Here is a 15,243-nt window from a genome sequence, read left to right as displayed (position 1 = left end):
CGCTCCACTCTCACTCCCACAGGTACCTATGACTCTTCAAGATCCCTTCACTTCCTCAGGAGCCTCCTACCAGCGGCAGTTTGCCCAGGACCCCCAGACTCTCACCCAGCTTCCCTGCAGCTGCCTGCCGAGGTCCATGGCAGATACCAGGAACCAGTTCTGTACAGGACGCTGGGACTGCTTCCCCGCCCCAGCCCCGGGGCCCAGATAAGCAGCCTGGGTGAGGAGGGCGGGGTGGGGCGGGCAGCCTCAAGCTTAAAGTGGCAGGTGGGGCAGGTTGGGGCTGGTGGTGAGGTGTGTGTGTGTGCCTGTGTGGGGGGTGGGGGGATGGGAGGGATCCCCCAGAGAGGGGAAGGGGTCTGGGCCAGGCCAGCACTCTGCCTGTGCCAACCTCCTAGCCTGGTTCCAGGAGGGGGCCCAGAGTGGTCCACGCCCTTCCCACTAGATCAGGGGTGTCAAACTGGCGGCCCACAGGCCACATGTGATCCCAGAGGTCATTTTTTGTGGTCCACGATGCTCTGAAATAAAATGTAACGAGGGAATTGTGTGCATGGTATTGCCTCGATCTCCCCTAAGCACAGAGCTGTCACCTGTCCCCAGAGGAGCCTATAGTTCACTTCCTCAATCCAATCCTGGGGTTCTCGTCCCCACGGGGGACTCACAAGGGGACTGACTGCTCTGTCTCAAAGGAGAGGCATTGGGGGGGCGGGGCAAACAACTCCTCTCTGGCCGTAGGAGGACCCCTGTGCCCACTCCAGAGCCTTGACCTCCCATACTATCTGGGGAATCCCAGCCCCCACCCAGCCTCGCAGCCAGCTACAGACAGCTGCCCAGAGCCACACCCAGACCCTGGACACCACCACTCCCAAACACACACACAGACACCCCTCACACGGGCCAGCTCAGGGCCACTCACTCACTCTCACCTTCTTCCTGCCACCCCCAGCCCCACCAGGTCCCGCAGGGCCAAGGAGAGCCAGGACTACCCATTCCTAGAGGTCAGAGAATCAATAAGGGGGGGCTCACAGGACACCCCCACTGCCCTCCCTCGCCTCAGCCTTCCCCTCCAGAAACAGTGAGGGCTCGCTGTTGGTGGGGCGAGTTCTCCACGTGCCCCACGCTGCCCACGCTCCGGTTCATACGGCGCAGCAGAAAGTATTTGTGCCCACGGACAAGAGCAGGGTGCCCGGCAGATAACGGCAAAGGTAGGAGGCGTTTAAAAGGAGGGGCCCCTCGGAGAACCTGGAGCAGCGCTCATGGGGCTGGAGCACAGGGGAAGAGTGGGTTACACTGAGCTGCTCCCTGCAAGGTCGGCAGTTCGGACCCTCCAGCCGCTGACAGAGGAACGCTGCAGACTGCTCGCTGCAGGCTCCGCCTCGGAACCATCCGTAGCAAGCCCCCCACTCGCTCTGAGTCAGAATGGACTTGAGGGTCATGGGGTTTTGAGAGCGGGGAAGGCAGGCAAGGGCAGGCCCTGTCCCAGGCCCCCTCCCCCTCCTCCAGCTGGCCTCCCCAGGCCTGGCAGTGCCCCTGCCCTCCCTGGCCACCAGCCAGCTCCTGGCCTCCGCTCACCAGCTTCTCCATCTCCTGCTCCCACAGCCTCTCCTGGCGCTGCCGCCGGTGGTAGTCCAGGAGGTCGCCCTCCTCACTGATCTCAGTGATGCTGTTCTTCCGCTCCCGGGGGGCGGGCACGCGCAGGTCCCCGCTGGAGAGCTTCCTCTGGGCGTGGGGGCTCTGGCGGGGTGAGGTCCCCGTCAGTGAGCCCAGACTATAGGCTGGGCTCAGTCGGCCACTGAAGCTGCCCTTGCGGGGTGCCAGAGGCTCCCCCAGTGTGGGCGAGGGGCTCCGTGTCCTGCGTCCCCGCCCACCCAGAGTCAGGGAGAAGTCTTCTGGCGATGGCCCATGGGCTGCCCAGCGCCGGGGCCGGGGACTCTCTGCCACGTCCCTGGTCAGCTTGGAATCCGGGGTGGTCCGAGTTGGCACCGGGGAGAGCGCCCGGCGGGGCAGGGATGGGCTCAGGGGAGGGAGTTCCCGCAGACTGTCCAGGCCCCGCCGCCCCAGGCGGGGGCTCTCTGGAGGCTGCAGCGTGCGGGCGGCTGACCCGTCGGAAAAGGTCCGGCCCACCAGCTGGCGAGAGGGGCTGGTTGTCAGCATCGGATCGGGGCCAGGCGGCTCCCGGAAAGGGCTGGGCGGGCAGTCCTGGAGTGTGCCCAGCTTGCTGCGGGGAGCAGGGACTGGAGGCTGGAACTTGGGGCTGCCAGGAATGCTGGCCGGTTGGCTGCGGGCACCGGAAGCAGGGTATTCACTCAGGCTGATAGCCACCACGGGCAGCTGCCCACCCAGCCGGGGGCTCTCAGTGGCTCTGCGGGCCTCTGCCAGGACAGTGGCGGCAGGACTGTCCGTCAGCAGACCCCGGAGGCCAGGGCTGGGGGGCCGCTCGTGGCCTCCTTTCCTGCTCAGCTGGGGGCTTTCAGAGGGCCGGGCCCCACTGGGGCGGGGCTGCGGGGGCTGCAGGGCCAGATGGTAGCTGGAGGAGCGGGCAGGAACCAGCGGGGGCATCAAAGGTCCTGGCTCCTGCCCACTGGGCGAGTGGCTGGCACAGCTCCCGCTGCTGGCTGGTGAGGAGAGCGGGGAGAAGGCTGGCGACGTGTTCCCATAGCTGGAGCCCACGGACATGGTGCCAGGGCTGGTCGGAGGGGACAGCAGGTAGCGCCCTCCGTTAGCCACCGGCGACAGAGGGGAGGTGGCAGCAGGCTTCTTGGCAGCAGCTCCGGGCTCCTCCAGCACCAGCGAGTCCATGATCTCCTGCAGGTCTTTCTCTATGGAGCTCACCAGGGAACTGTGGCTGGCACAGGCCGGGGAGCCTCGGGGGGCAGGCAGCGGGACGTGGTTTCCATTCACCAGGCTTTCGGACTCAGCTGAAGGGAGCCACAAAGAAGCCTCAGGCCCTGATCTCCACCCCACCCCTCCTTTAGCAGTGGGGAGGGCACTCCACCCACCCCACCCTTCCTCGGGCAGGGGTGGGCAGCAGCACTGCAAAGGCTCTACCACCATGGACTGTGCATTTGGTCTCATCTTGCCTCAGTTTCCCCCCTGTACACAGGAGGATGTGCAGAGCCCATCTGGTTCTAACGCTGGATAGTGTAGAAGAGGCCAGGCACTGCCAGGTCCACTTGCTGCCCACCACTGTCCCGCTCCCACTAGGCTCTGCGCTGCCCGATTTCCCTAACTTCCTAGGCCTCTCCTAGGGGGAGGGCAAGTAGACAGGGAGGGGCCTGGGGCAACTGGACCTCCCAGGGGACCTCCTCCAAGATGACACCAGAGGCCCAGGGAGGAACAAAGCCCCCCAGGCTGGATGGGTGAGAGCTGAGTGCAGCCCCAGGACATGCAATCAGAAGCAGGGGAGGGGTCTGGCACTCATGCCGGGTTCCTAGAAGCCAGGCTGGCCAGTGGCTAGGTGCAGCTCAGTGCCTCTAATTATCCCATTAAGCCAGCAAGAGCCTTGGCCCTGCCCCAGGCTCAACCAACCAACCAGGAGCCCTTGGAAAGAGCTGGGAGAGCTGGGAGGGCAAGGCGGGGCTAGAGGAGAGGGAGGACTCAACAGGAGCTGGCTGAGCCCGCTAAGCAGCCCTGGTGGGGAGGCGGGTGACAAGGCGGGCTGCCACCCACAAGATCAGCGGGAGAGAGGTGACTTCCACCTCCCAAAGAGTGACAGTCTCAGAAACCCACTGGGGGCAGCCCTACCCTGACCTACAGGGTGGCTATGAGTGGGCACTGGTTTCATGAAAGGGAGACTGACAGTGGTTTGGGCTGGGAGCCCAGGCTGCGGAAACCCCAGGGGGCTGGAAATGACTGGGGGGCGGGAGATTACCTTTTGCAAAACTGAGTTTGGGTCCAGAATGAGTGGGACCCCGGTTAGAGACATTCGTGGCAATGTATGGCCCTGGTCCCCCAGGTCCCCAGACTACCACTAGGGTTGCCTGCCCTATCCATCTATCCCAGCCCCAGGTTGGCACCTGTCAGCCAGAGCCATTTGAATGCCCACTGGCACTCTTAGTCTGTGCCCCACCCCCTGCTAGGCAGCTGGACTGAGGTGGGGGGTGGCGGGGGAGGGGAGGCTGGGCCCCTGAGACAATCACCAACTCTCTTTTCTGGGATCAATAATTCACACACAAACTGCAGCTGCTCCCCTGAGTCATCAACTGGCCTAGCAGGGCCGGGGTGGGGCAGGGTCCAAGGACAAGATCACCAGCAGGTGGGACCCACCAATACTTAGCAGAGACACAGCCTACAGCTTCAACTGCCCATCAGGCCACCCTCAAGAGTTACCAGTTGCTGGTTCCAACCAGTTGCTGGTTCCCAGGACACAGAGCACCAGGGTCCCAAGCATGGACCAGCATCTTCCAGAGCAGTGGGACACAAGCTGGCAGAACCCCTCAGCCGTTAGGCACATGACCCCCTAATTCCAGCCAAGTCCTCGATCTCTCCCAGTGGCCCCACTGCCAGCCATTCATCACCAGTGGCCCACACAGGTGGCAGCAAGCCCAGATCAAAGGTATTGTCCTGTGTTACCGGAGTAAGCAAGGGCCACCACCAACCCCATCCCTGTCCCAGCTGGATACCTACCAGGGCTGGGGTTGTAGGGGGGGCCCGGGGCCCGGCCCCCTGCTGGAATCATGCTCTTCATCCACTTGGCTTCAGCCGGGTGGTTAAAGCGGAGGAAGGTGGACTGGCCCAGGCACAACATACAGCCTGCAGAGAAAGAAAAGGCTTGGCAGGGCCACCCTGGCTGAGTGATGCTCGCCCCACAGCACCAGCATACCCAACACAGGTGTTCGCGTCCACACACCTCACATGTCCCCTGTAGGGCACCCACACCAACTCTGCTTGAGAAAGGCCCTCCAGGGCTTCCCAGCACGCAGAGCGGGCTGAGCACTGCATTACAAGCCCCCAATCTGAAGCCTCAGCCAACACCTCCTCCTCTTAATAGCCCGGAGGCCTTTAGGCGAAGTCACTGCAGCAATGAGTCCCGTTCTCTCACCAGGAAAATGGGGACAGTGCCACTGACCTGGCAGGTGAATGAGACAGTGCATGTGAACAGATGTCCCTCCATCCCAACCTGCACCCATGGATGGACGGGACCGTTTGAGTGGCAGCAAATCCTGAGATCTGAAGGAGGAGCCAGAGTCATATTTCTGGCTTTTTTTTAATTGGGGGCTCATACAACTCTTATCACAATCCATACATACATCAATTGTATAAAGCACATTTGTACATTCGTTACCCTCATCATTTTCAAAACATTTGCTCTCCACTTAAGCCCTTGGCATCAGCTCATTTCCCCCCTCCCTCCCTGCTCTCCCCTCCCTCATGAACCCTTGATAATTTATAAATTATTGTTTTGTCATATCGTACACTGTCCGAAGTCTCCTTTCACCCAATTTTCTGTTGTCTGTCCCCGAGGGAGGAGGTTATATGGAGATCCCTGTAATCAGTTCCCCCTTTCTATCCCACCCTTCCTCGACCCTACTGGTATCGCCACTCTTACCACTGATCCTGAAGGGATCATCCTCCCTGGATTCCCTGTGTTTCCAGTTCCTTTCTGTACCCGTGTACATCATCTGGTCTAACCAGACTTATAAGGTATAACTGGGGTCATGATAATGGGTGGAAAGGAAGCATTTAGGAACTAGAGGAAAGCTGTATGTTTCATTGTTGCTACACTGCACCCTGACTGGCTCGTCTCCTCCCTGAGACCCTTCTGTAAGGGGATGTCCAGTTGCCTACAGATGGATCTTGGGTCCCCGCTCCACACTCCCCCTCCTTCACAATGATGCTTCTTTGTTCTTTGATGCCTGATACCTCATCCCTTTGACACCTCGTGGTCACACAGGCTGGTGTGCTTCTTCCATATGGGGTTTGTTGCTTCTGTGCTAGATGTCCGCATATTTCTGGCTCTTTACCACTTGTGTAGGAGCCCTGGTCATGCAATGGGTTGCTATCCACCAGGCCAATGGTTCAAACCTACCAACTGCTCCGAGGGAGAAAGCTGAGGTTGTTGGCTCCCATAAAGATTCACCGCATCAGAAACCATCCAGAGCAGTTCTACCCTATTCTGTTACGTGACTCACTAAAAAACCCTCAAAGAGCCGACGCTCACTCACGGTCAGCCTATGGGACAGGGCAGAACTGCCTCTGTGGGTCTCCAGACTATAACAATACGGGAGTGGAAAACCCCATCTTTCTTCCACAGAATGGCTGGTGGTTTCGAACTGCTGACCTTGCGGTTAGCAGCCCACTGTGCCACCAGGGCTCCTTTGCTAACTGGAGTGGCCTGGATAGGAGTGGGAAGCATGGTGTGGCCTGAGGAGAGCTGTCACCCTCTCTGAGAGTCTGAGGACTGCCAGCCTCTGACAAAGTGTGACATCTTTCTTTCTGCTCCTTGGCCTCTCCTGGAATCTTGCCAAGCCTAGGCCACTAGGCAGGCCTCAGCCAAGCTCATTCCCAGTACACACAAGCCCAGTCCTGCCCAGGAAATGTGAGTGCAGGGGGGAGGAGCGCAGGGGGACTGGGGAGCCAGAAAATGTAGCCCGGAGGCACCAAGCAAGGCACCAAGCGTGTGCACAGCAGCAGGTGTGCCCACAGGCGCCTAAGCCAGGCTGGCAGAGCTCCTCCCGTTCCCTGCCTACCAGGGGCTGAAGGCTGCCTTCAAAAGATGCTACTCTGGGAGAAGTCAGGGCCCCCCTGGTCTCTACCACCCACTCTTCCCCTGTGTCCAAACCCTGGGCCCTGGCATCCGACTTGGCACCCCAAGCTTCATGCCAGGCTGTGCTGAGCCTGGCAAACACGTCTACATTCCTGGACGCTGAGACAGTTCAGCTCAGGCAGGCTGCAAGAGCAAGGGGAGCAAGGGGCATCCCAGGCCTCCTGGGTACCTAGGCAGGCCCCTCCCGAGAGCTTCGGGAGCCTGTGGCTGGGACCCTGGGCACTGCTGTGGAGCAAAGAGGCCAGCAGGCTGTGAACTCCATCACAGAGAGCCACGGTGGGTAGTTAACCTCTCCCTGGGCCCACACCCTCAGTTACAGGCCTTCCCAATAACTCTCCCAGGCTGGTGGGGGATGAGGAGTCCCGATGGGGCCATAGGAACTGAAACAGTGGTCCAATTCCACCAGCTGCTCCTTGGGAGAAAGATGTGGCAGTCTGCCTCCGAGGACCCTTGGAAACTCGATGGGACAGTTCTACCCTGTCCTATCTGGTCACCATAAGTTCAACTGGCAGCAGTTAGAAGAGAGGGCGCCTTCCCTTCTGAGCCACCCATCCAGAGATCCCAGAGAGATCCTAACTGAAAAATAGTAATAGCCAAGCACTGGCCCCTAATCACAACCACAGCTGTCTCGAAAAGAACCCGCCTCCTCCTTTTCGGTCCTTTAACAAGCTAATTAATGATGAGTTCATAGGGTCTAGCTAGGCTCATCCACTCAATTCAGGTTGATTAGGGGAGAGGGCGTGGGCCTCAGAGACCTGACCACACAGTTCAGGGGCAGGAGGAAGGAGGTGGGCAGACTGGGTGCATTCCACCCCATCAGCTCCAGGCCCACCCAAGGAGGCTGCTGGCATCCAGAGACCCTCCACCTGCCCCCCTCCTCTGCCCCTCACCCTTCTCAGCTCAGGGGGTGTGGTCACCGACTATGGGCTATAAATAGGTGATGCCAGGCAGCAGGGTTGGAGCCATATTAATAGAGCGGGCAGGAGGGCAACAGGACTGAAAGTCACCCAGCTCTGGCCCAAATTAACTTTCTATTTGCACTGGCCGGCCTGCCGGGGGCTGCTTCCCACTACTCTCAGGGGCCTGGCAAGAAACCTGTCTACTTCAGCCCCACAGACCCAGAGCTGGCCCATCTAAGCAACCCCAGAACCCCTTCCAGCGTGTGCCAAGTGCCTGACTGGAGGAAAAGCCAGTACTGGCGCCCCAGCTCACAGGGGGCTCCCTCAAGCCCAGCTGTGCAGAGGGTGGGCGGGGTGCTGGTGGCTGCACACCTGGATGAAAAAGGAACACACGCGCGCACAGAGCCCACCCTCACATCAGGGCGCACACCAGACTCAGACTCACCGGCTCACAGAACCAGCCAGTCACAGCCCTGCTGCCACACCAACTGAATGGCCGAGGGAGGCTGGGTGAGGGGAGACCAAAGGAAGACGCTCTGCTCCCGTATCCGAGAGCCCCTTGGTCAAAACCAGGCTCCCTCCATCCTCAACAGGACCCGACTCCGTCGGGAGGAGGGTCGGCGGAGGGGCGCGCCGGGGGCTCAGGAAGATGAGCGGTGCCCGGCTGGTGAGCGCCCCCAGGTCCCACCTGCAGAAAGGTGCGGAGGTCTCTCAGCCCCCCCCCCACACACACACACGAGCCCCCGCCCCCCGCGGGCGCCCACCTCCCCCAGACCGCCGCTCCCCGCCCGCTGCGGGGCCGCGCACTCACCGCCCCGCCGGGACCTCCGGCCGCGCCTCCGCCTGGGCGAGCTCGGCCCTCCAGGTGCCCGGCGCGCGGCGGCCTTGGGGGCGGGCCGACCCCGCCGCCGGCAGCGGGCTAGCGGGAGCGGCGCGGCTGCGAGCGGCCGCCAATGCCTGCGGAGGGCAGGGAGGGAGGGGCGGGCCGGCGGCGGCGGGGGAAGGGCGCCCGGGAGGGAGGGACAAAGGAGAGGAAGTGATGGCGGAACGCGGCGCGCGGGCGAGGGCGCGGCCGGCCGGGCGGTGGCGCCGGGGAGCCAGCCTGGGAGGCGACGAGGCAGAACCGAGTAAGACAGCCGTGGGTTGAATCCGACCGACCGTCGCCCCATAGGGCTGCGGAGCTTATGGACAGTGTGGTCCAACCTCACCCGCTGCGCCACCAGGGCAAGGGAAAGTGAGATGCCAGAGCGCCAAGAGCAGGAGGCAGCAGTGAAGAGAGGCTGGATCTCTCGCTGAGTGCCCTCCGGTAAGAAGGCAGTAGACATGGGCGCTATAAGACACGGGCAGTCTCATGCCTCTCTTGGAAGTCTTTCCCGCTGGACTTAGTGACCTCAGGGTCTGGCTTGGACATTCTGTGGCTCCATGCATCATTGTGTGGAGAGGAGGCACTGGCTAGGTTATTGGGTCCAGCTGTGGCCCTGGCCACTGTTGGCCAGCTCAAGTCCATCCCCTGGAGTTCAAGCCAACGCAGTGCCCTGTATGGTCCGAGAAGCCTGGAGCCCAGCTGCTGTCTCCACCCTCAAAATCACTACTCCCCACGGATCACCCCACAACGCAGGTAAACCAAGGTACTGCGTCCATCGTCCAAGCCAGGCCACTTCCCAAGGCCTCCAGAAACTGCCCCGCCTCCTCCCAGCCATAACCTCCAGTGGTACCAGTCTCAACCAGCAGCTTCCCTTGCCCAACTGCACGCTCCCTCGATGGGAAAAGTGCCATCTCTGGGGTCCCAGGGCCAGGCGGAAGGTTCTCAATCAGGAAGATATCTACCATCCAGCTACCACCCAAGAGAGCTCCCCACTTCTCTTGGCAGGCTACAGTCTCTCTCAGACATGTATTGTGCTCAGTAGCTCATGCACCTACTCCCAGACGACACACTCCTTCAGACAGACAGACACTCGGTGCCACACCAACATCCCACAAAGCACAGCTGCTGTCTCTCTCTCTCTCTCTCTCTCTCTCACACACACACACACACACACACACACACACACTCATAGAGCTTCTCCAGCCCCTGGAGAGACAATGAAACAAGAAGCACATAGAGGAATCAACAGGCAATGTTTCCAGCCTTGCTGAACAGCCTCCTACCCTATTGTCACATGTGGACACCGAAGAAGAATCGATGCCGTTGAATTACGGTGCTGGCAAAGAATACTGAAAGCACCACGGACTGCCAAACAAACAAATCTGCCCGGAGGAAGTGCAACTAGCATGCTTCGAGGCAAGGATGGCCAGACTTTGTCTCACGTACTTCGGGGAGACCAGTCCCTGGAGAAGGACCTCGTGCCTGTAAAGTGGAGGGGCAGCAGAATACAAGGAAGACCCTCCAGGAGATGGATGGACACAGTGGCTGCAAGCCTGGGCTCAGGCACAGAAACAGTGGTGAGGAGGGTGTGGGACGGGCAGAGGTTCCTTCTGTTGTGCACGGGGTCGCTATGGGCCGGGGCCAACTGGATAGCACCTAAGAATCACCAGCACCCGCCCATCCTGCGGTACCAGCCCCTCACCTTGTGCACACATGCCCAGCGGCTCCCTTTCTGAATGAAAAGTGGAGAACCATTTAGGGTCAAATACCAACTAAAGGGCAGCTTCTCAAAAAAAAAAAAATCACAGGAAGAGTGACTCATCCCTGTGGAAACTCCAGCAGCCAGCTGGATAAACCCAGACAGATGCGGAGGATGGAGCACAGCACGCCTGCCAGTGAGCAACTGAACAGGAGGCAGGACCGAGGAAGTGGGGAGAGAGGGGCTCCTCCTCCCTCTGAACTTCACGAAGGATGATCTTCACCCTGGGGAGGGATCTTTCCAGACAGCCTGCAGGCTTCACTGTGGATTGGCAGGTCGGGAGTACAGATGACCGGGTGGGAGAGGGGAGAGTGTGGAGCTTCTGGATTCCCAAGGGAGGGAAACACGGATAATCCAGAAATCCTGGCCACCACATGCCCATCCTCCAGGATCCTCCCTGCTGGCCGCACACAGTCCCCACCCACCATTGGAGGGCTTAGGAGCAAAGGTGACGTGGAGAGCAGGCAGCAGGGAAGGGGAGGAGTGGATGGGGACCGAGTGTCTAGACAGCCTGGGCCCTGCTCTATGTGGCTTGCTGGGTCCTCCCCTTCTCATTCCCTCCCGGACCTTTCATGTGGTCTGGCACTGTGGTCCCGGGTGGGGCAGCCTCGCCTCTGGCCCGGGTTGAGATTGCTCCTCATGTCTTTGGTCCTGTTCCCAGTCCCACCCCTTGCTCTGTAGAGAAGAAGATTGTGTGGGACAAGGGGCACACCGAGGTGGTACTTGGTAGCAAAAGGGACAGAACCAGGAGCTGCATGCTCTCAGGGCCAGATCTCCAGGCGAAGGAGAAGTTGCCTCTGATTGCTTTGCTGTCCGCTTCCCGCTCTGCCCCGCCTCAGCATATTCCTGCTAGGAGAGCCTGTCACTGCCATCTCTGCTGTCCCGGAAGGGAGCCTCCCCACGTTGCCTGTGGCTGGGCACAGTGCCCAGCATGATGCTTCCGGAGCCTGGCCCAGAGCGGGCTCCTGGCTATTCCCAGGGTAGCTCTATTTTTAAGGGGAAGGTCCCCTCCACAAGGCAGGGTTAGAAGAACCCGACAGGAAATATGCCGCTCATATAGATGCCCGCAGATAGGCATCTGGCCAGTGAGTTCTCAGGTACACACAGTGGTACACACAGACGCTGGGGACCGCAGTCCTGAGCTCACCCCTGCCCTCCCACATGAACACGCTGATTCATAAACACAGGAAAGACCCAAATAGAGATGTGCAAGCCCAGAGTCACAAACACATCTGGAGATACATAAACACTCTTCTAGCTTCGCAGACTCCCAGAGATAGTACATGCACCCCGAGCCACCCAGTTTCCAGGGAAACGCACTCCCAAGAATGTCCGGAGTGGGGCCAGGCAGGGCTGGGCTTGGTGCCTTGCTCCAGAGATGAGACAAGGAAACCCTCATCTCCTGGAGCCCAAGGGAGGGGGAAGCTGGGGGGAAGAACACCCGTTCCTTTGTGCCTCGGCCTACCCCTCCCCAGGCTGCCAGCTTCTGAGACAGGCAAGCCCAGACAAGAAGGCTATGGGGGTGGTGAAGAGAAAAAGGGGAGGGGGCCAGAGAAGAGTGGGCACATGCATACTTGGCACAGTGGGCTTCTGACTGGGAAGGGTGACTGGGGCCACAAGAAATGCGAGAACTCCATCTTGGCTGCAGAAGCCCCCACCCCAGGGAGTCCCATGATGCCTTGGGAAGACTGGGCAGAGAGGCACACAGAACATCAGTTTCTCCACCATGAATGACACATGATTGGGGGCTACGGGGTGTTAGGATGGGCTCTTTCTCCAGCTACAGTCTGCTGGATTGCTTCCTACCCACATGGTCTTGTAGTTCCTACCAAGGGACTGGGCATGGTTATGCAAATGATGTGCTGGTGACCCACCCAGGGGATTGGCTAGTTTGCTAATAATGCAAATAAGGGGCATGGTACCCTTGTAGGGGTGGGACCATATAAATAAGGTGTAATGGTAACCTAGCAAGGAGATGGGTCAGTTTTGCCATCTCGCTAGGCTTAAAATGAGCCATGCCAGAGGCAGCCAGAGAGACCACAATACCACTAAGAAGCAATGGTAGCAGAGAATGCCCTTTGGAGTCAGGGCCTTTGTGCTGAGAAGCTCCCAGACCCGAGAGTGAGAGGGTACAAAAGAATGAAAAGAGGCCATGGTCTTCATCAGAACAAAAAATCTTATCATAGTGCAGGAAGGGGTGAGTGCGGAGTGGAGACCCAAAGCCCATTTGTAGGCCACTGGACATGCCCTCACAGGAAGGAGACGAGCCAGTCAGGGTACGATGTAGCAACAATGAAACACACAACTTTCCTCTAGTTCCTAAATGCTTCTTCCCACCCCACTATCATGATCCCAATTCTACCTTAGAAATCTGGCTAGACCAGAGGATGTACACTGGCACAGATAGGAACTGGAAACGCAGGGAATCCAGGGTGGATGATCCCTTCAGGACCAGTGCTGACAGCGGCGATGCTGGAAGGGTAGAGGGAGGGTGGGTTGGAAAGGGGGAACCAATTACAAGGATCTTCATGTGACCTCCTCCCCGGGGGATGGACAACAGAAAAGTGGGTGAAGGGAAACGTCGGAGAGGACAAGATAAGACAAAATAATAATTTAGAAATTATCAAGGATTCATGAAGGAGGGATGAGCAGGGAGGGAGGGGAAAATGAGGAGCTGATGCCAGGGGATTAGATGGAGAGCAAATGTTTTGAGAATGATGAGGGCAATGAATGTACAATTGTGCTTTACACAATTGATGTATGTATGGATTGTGATAAGAGTTGTATGAGCCCCTAATAAAACGATTAAAAAAAAGAAAAGAAAAGAGGCCGTGGGGAGGAGATGAGCCAGTCAGGGTGCAGGGTAGCAACGATGAAACATACAACTTTCCTCTAGTTCCTAAATGCTCCCCCCCCCACCCCCGCCACTATCATGATCCCAATTCTACCTTACAAATTCAGCTAGACTAGAGGATACACATTGGTACAGATAGGAACTGGAAACACAGGGAATCCAGGACAGATGATCCCTTCAAGACCAGTGGTGAGAGTGGCGATACCAGGAGGGGGGAGGGAAGGTAGAAAGTGGTAGAAAGGGGGAATCAATCACAAGGGTCTACATATAGCCCCCTCCCTGGGGGATGGACAACAGTAAAGTGGGTGAAGGGGGACTTTGGACAGTGTAAGACATGACAAAATAATAATATATAAATTATCAAGGTTCATTAGGGAGGGGGAAAAAGCTGATGTTAAGGGCTCAAGTAGAAAATGTTTTGAGAATGATGTTGGCAACAAAGGTACAAAAGTGCTTGACACAATGGATGGAGGTGTGGGTTGTGATACGAGTTGCACGAGCCCCCAATAAAAAGATTTGAAAAGAAAAAGAGTGAAAAGAGGTGACAGAAATGGCTGTAGCAGCATGGCCATTCCTGCAAGGAAGGCTGAGCCCTGTAGAGACGCTGAGAGGGGCCTGAGCAGGTGGCAGGTGGGAGAAGCTTGGAAAGGGTCCGTGTCTGATCGCTGCCTCCTGGCAATCTGCTTCGGGAGGATGTTGATGGTGACTTTCTCTTCCCCTCGTGGTGTTGGAGAGTGAACACCCCACCCCTCCATTCTTACCCCCAGCCTTCTCTGAACCTGTTGTCACCTCTCCGTGCTATTTCGCTGCCCGTCTCCACCCCCCCAAAAAATAAATCCTGGGGAAGATGGCATCTGTGAGACTCAGAGGGCCAGGTGACACCGCAGGCTCACCCCCCCATTTATGCTCCTTCCTCCTCTCATCTGGGGTCAGAGACAGACCACAGAAGCCCTGGGAAAGGCAAGGGTCGGCCTGCTGCTGCCCAACCCACCTGCGGATGGGACATCACTTGTGCCCCACAGAGTGCAGGGAGAAGGAATATCCGGGATCAACTGTGACAAAGGTTGCCCTGAAAGGTCCCACAGGATGTAAACAGAGAGGGAAAGGACAGTGAAGGGGGGTGGTCTTTCATGTGAAGGAATTTCCGGCAACCAATGCCAAATCACCTGTCAAGGTTTAGACCAAAGCTCCCTGTCATATTAACCCCACCTCTAACACCCCCCCACACACCTGCTTTTCTCATTCCTTGTATGAACTGATAGCCAATCATTTCTAGGGTGAATTTACCCACCTGCCAAAGACCCCTAAGCCAACCCCCTAACTCTCTGGTAACCATAGTAACAAGAGACCCCATTCTAAGCTACTAAACACAGCAGAGTGGTCAGTGGCTTTGAAAACTGGGTGGTAAGGATATTCAGGACCCCAGAGCTCCTGTCCCCAGTGTGTGACAGGATTGGACACACCCTCAGACGATGCCCTTGCCTGGCCTCTCTCCCACCTCTTCAGTTTTTCAAAACGACTGCCTGCAGGTACCCGGCTTAATGGCTCTCCCCATCCCTCACCGCCCAGGCCTTCTCTTCCTGCAGTGTGAGGGGGCCAGGCTGGGCTAACACGGGAAAAGCAGGCTGAAGACATGTCTGGTCTTTGGAGGGGCTTGAGATGCTGTTGAGGCACATTCAGATGTACCTGGTACCCTACTCCGCAATGAGGCTGCTGAGCCAGTTGCTACGGCAACCACCACACCAGCCTCCCCCTGCATCCATGGCATGACAGACATACAAGCTTCCAAACAGAAGCCCCCTGTGTTAGGGCCCATCAAAGCTTACCCTGAGTGAGGCGGGTGGGCTGCCGGACAGGGAGCCCATCAATGGTGCAGGCATTGCCGCAGGGGTAGAGGGTGAGGGTGCCCCGCAGGTTCTCGATGTAGCAGTGTTCTGCAGCCAGGCCTGGGCCCTGCAGGGAGATGTCCCTGGCCGCAGAGCCAATCACAGTCCTCCCTAGAGAGAGGAGGCAAACTGAGTCAGCGGCTTGGCCATGCTGAGAAGGCGGCGGCAGGGTAAGAGGGAGGGTCCTGGACATGTATTTCCACCTCCTATTCCA

The 15,243-nt window shown here is 58.5% G+C and overlaps 1 protein-coding gene across 6 annotated transcripts in view; it reads right to left on the bottom strand.

The window, feature by feature from the left end:
• Positions 1–15,243, bottom strand: part of PHLDB1 (pleckstrin homology like domain family B member 1) — a 49,581-nt gene that overhangs the window by 23,387 nt on the left and 10,951 nt on the right. For 5 of the 6 annotated variants that reach the window (XM_075546675.1, XM_075546673.1, XM_075546674.1 and 2 more), the window contains exons 4-6: positions 14,970–15,140; positions 4,627–4,752; positions 1,573–2,918 (exon numbers count right to left, since the gene is read on the bottom strand). In XM_075546675.1, the coding sequence (XP_075402790.1) occupies positions 1,573–2,918; positions 4,627–4,752; positions 14,970–15,140 (1,643 nt within the window). Of the gene's footprint in view, positions 1–1,572; positions 2,919–4,626; positions 4,753–8,110; positions 8,354–8,476; positions 8,606–14,969; positions 15,141–15,243 lie in introns of those variants that run through there. The other variant, XM_075546678.1, reaches the window with a different exon arrangement.

This window comes from Tenrec ecaudatus, chromosome 4 (assembly GCF_050624435.1).
Source record: "Tenrec ecaudatus isolate mTenEca1 chromosome 4, mTenEca1.hap1, whole genome shotgun sequence".
Classification (NCBI taxonomy): domain Eukaryota; kingdom Metazoa; phylum Chordata; class Mammalia; order Afrosoricida; family Tenrecidae; genus Tenrec; species Tenrec ecaudatus.
The sequence above is the reverse complement of the archived record's forward strand: the minus strand, read 5'-3'. Positions and strand labels throughout refer to the sequence as shown.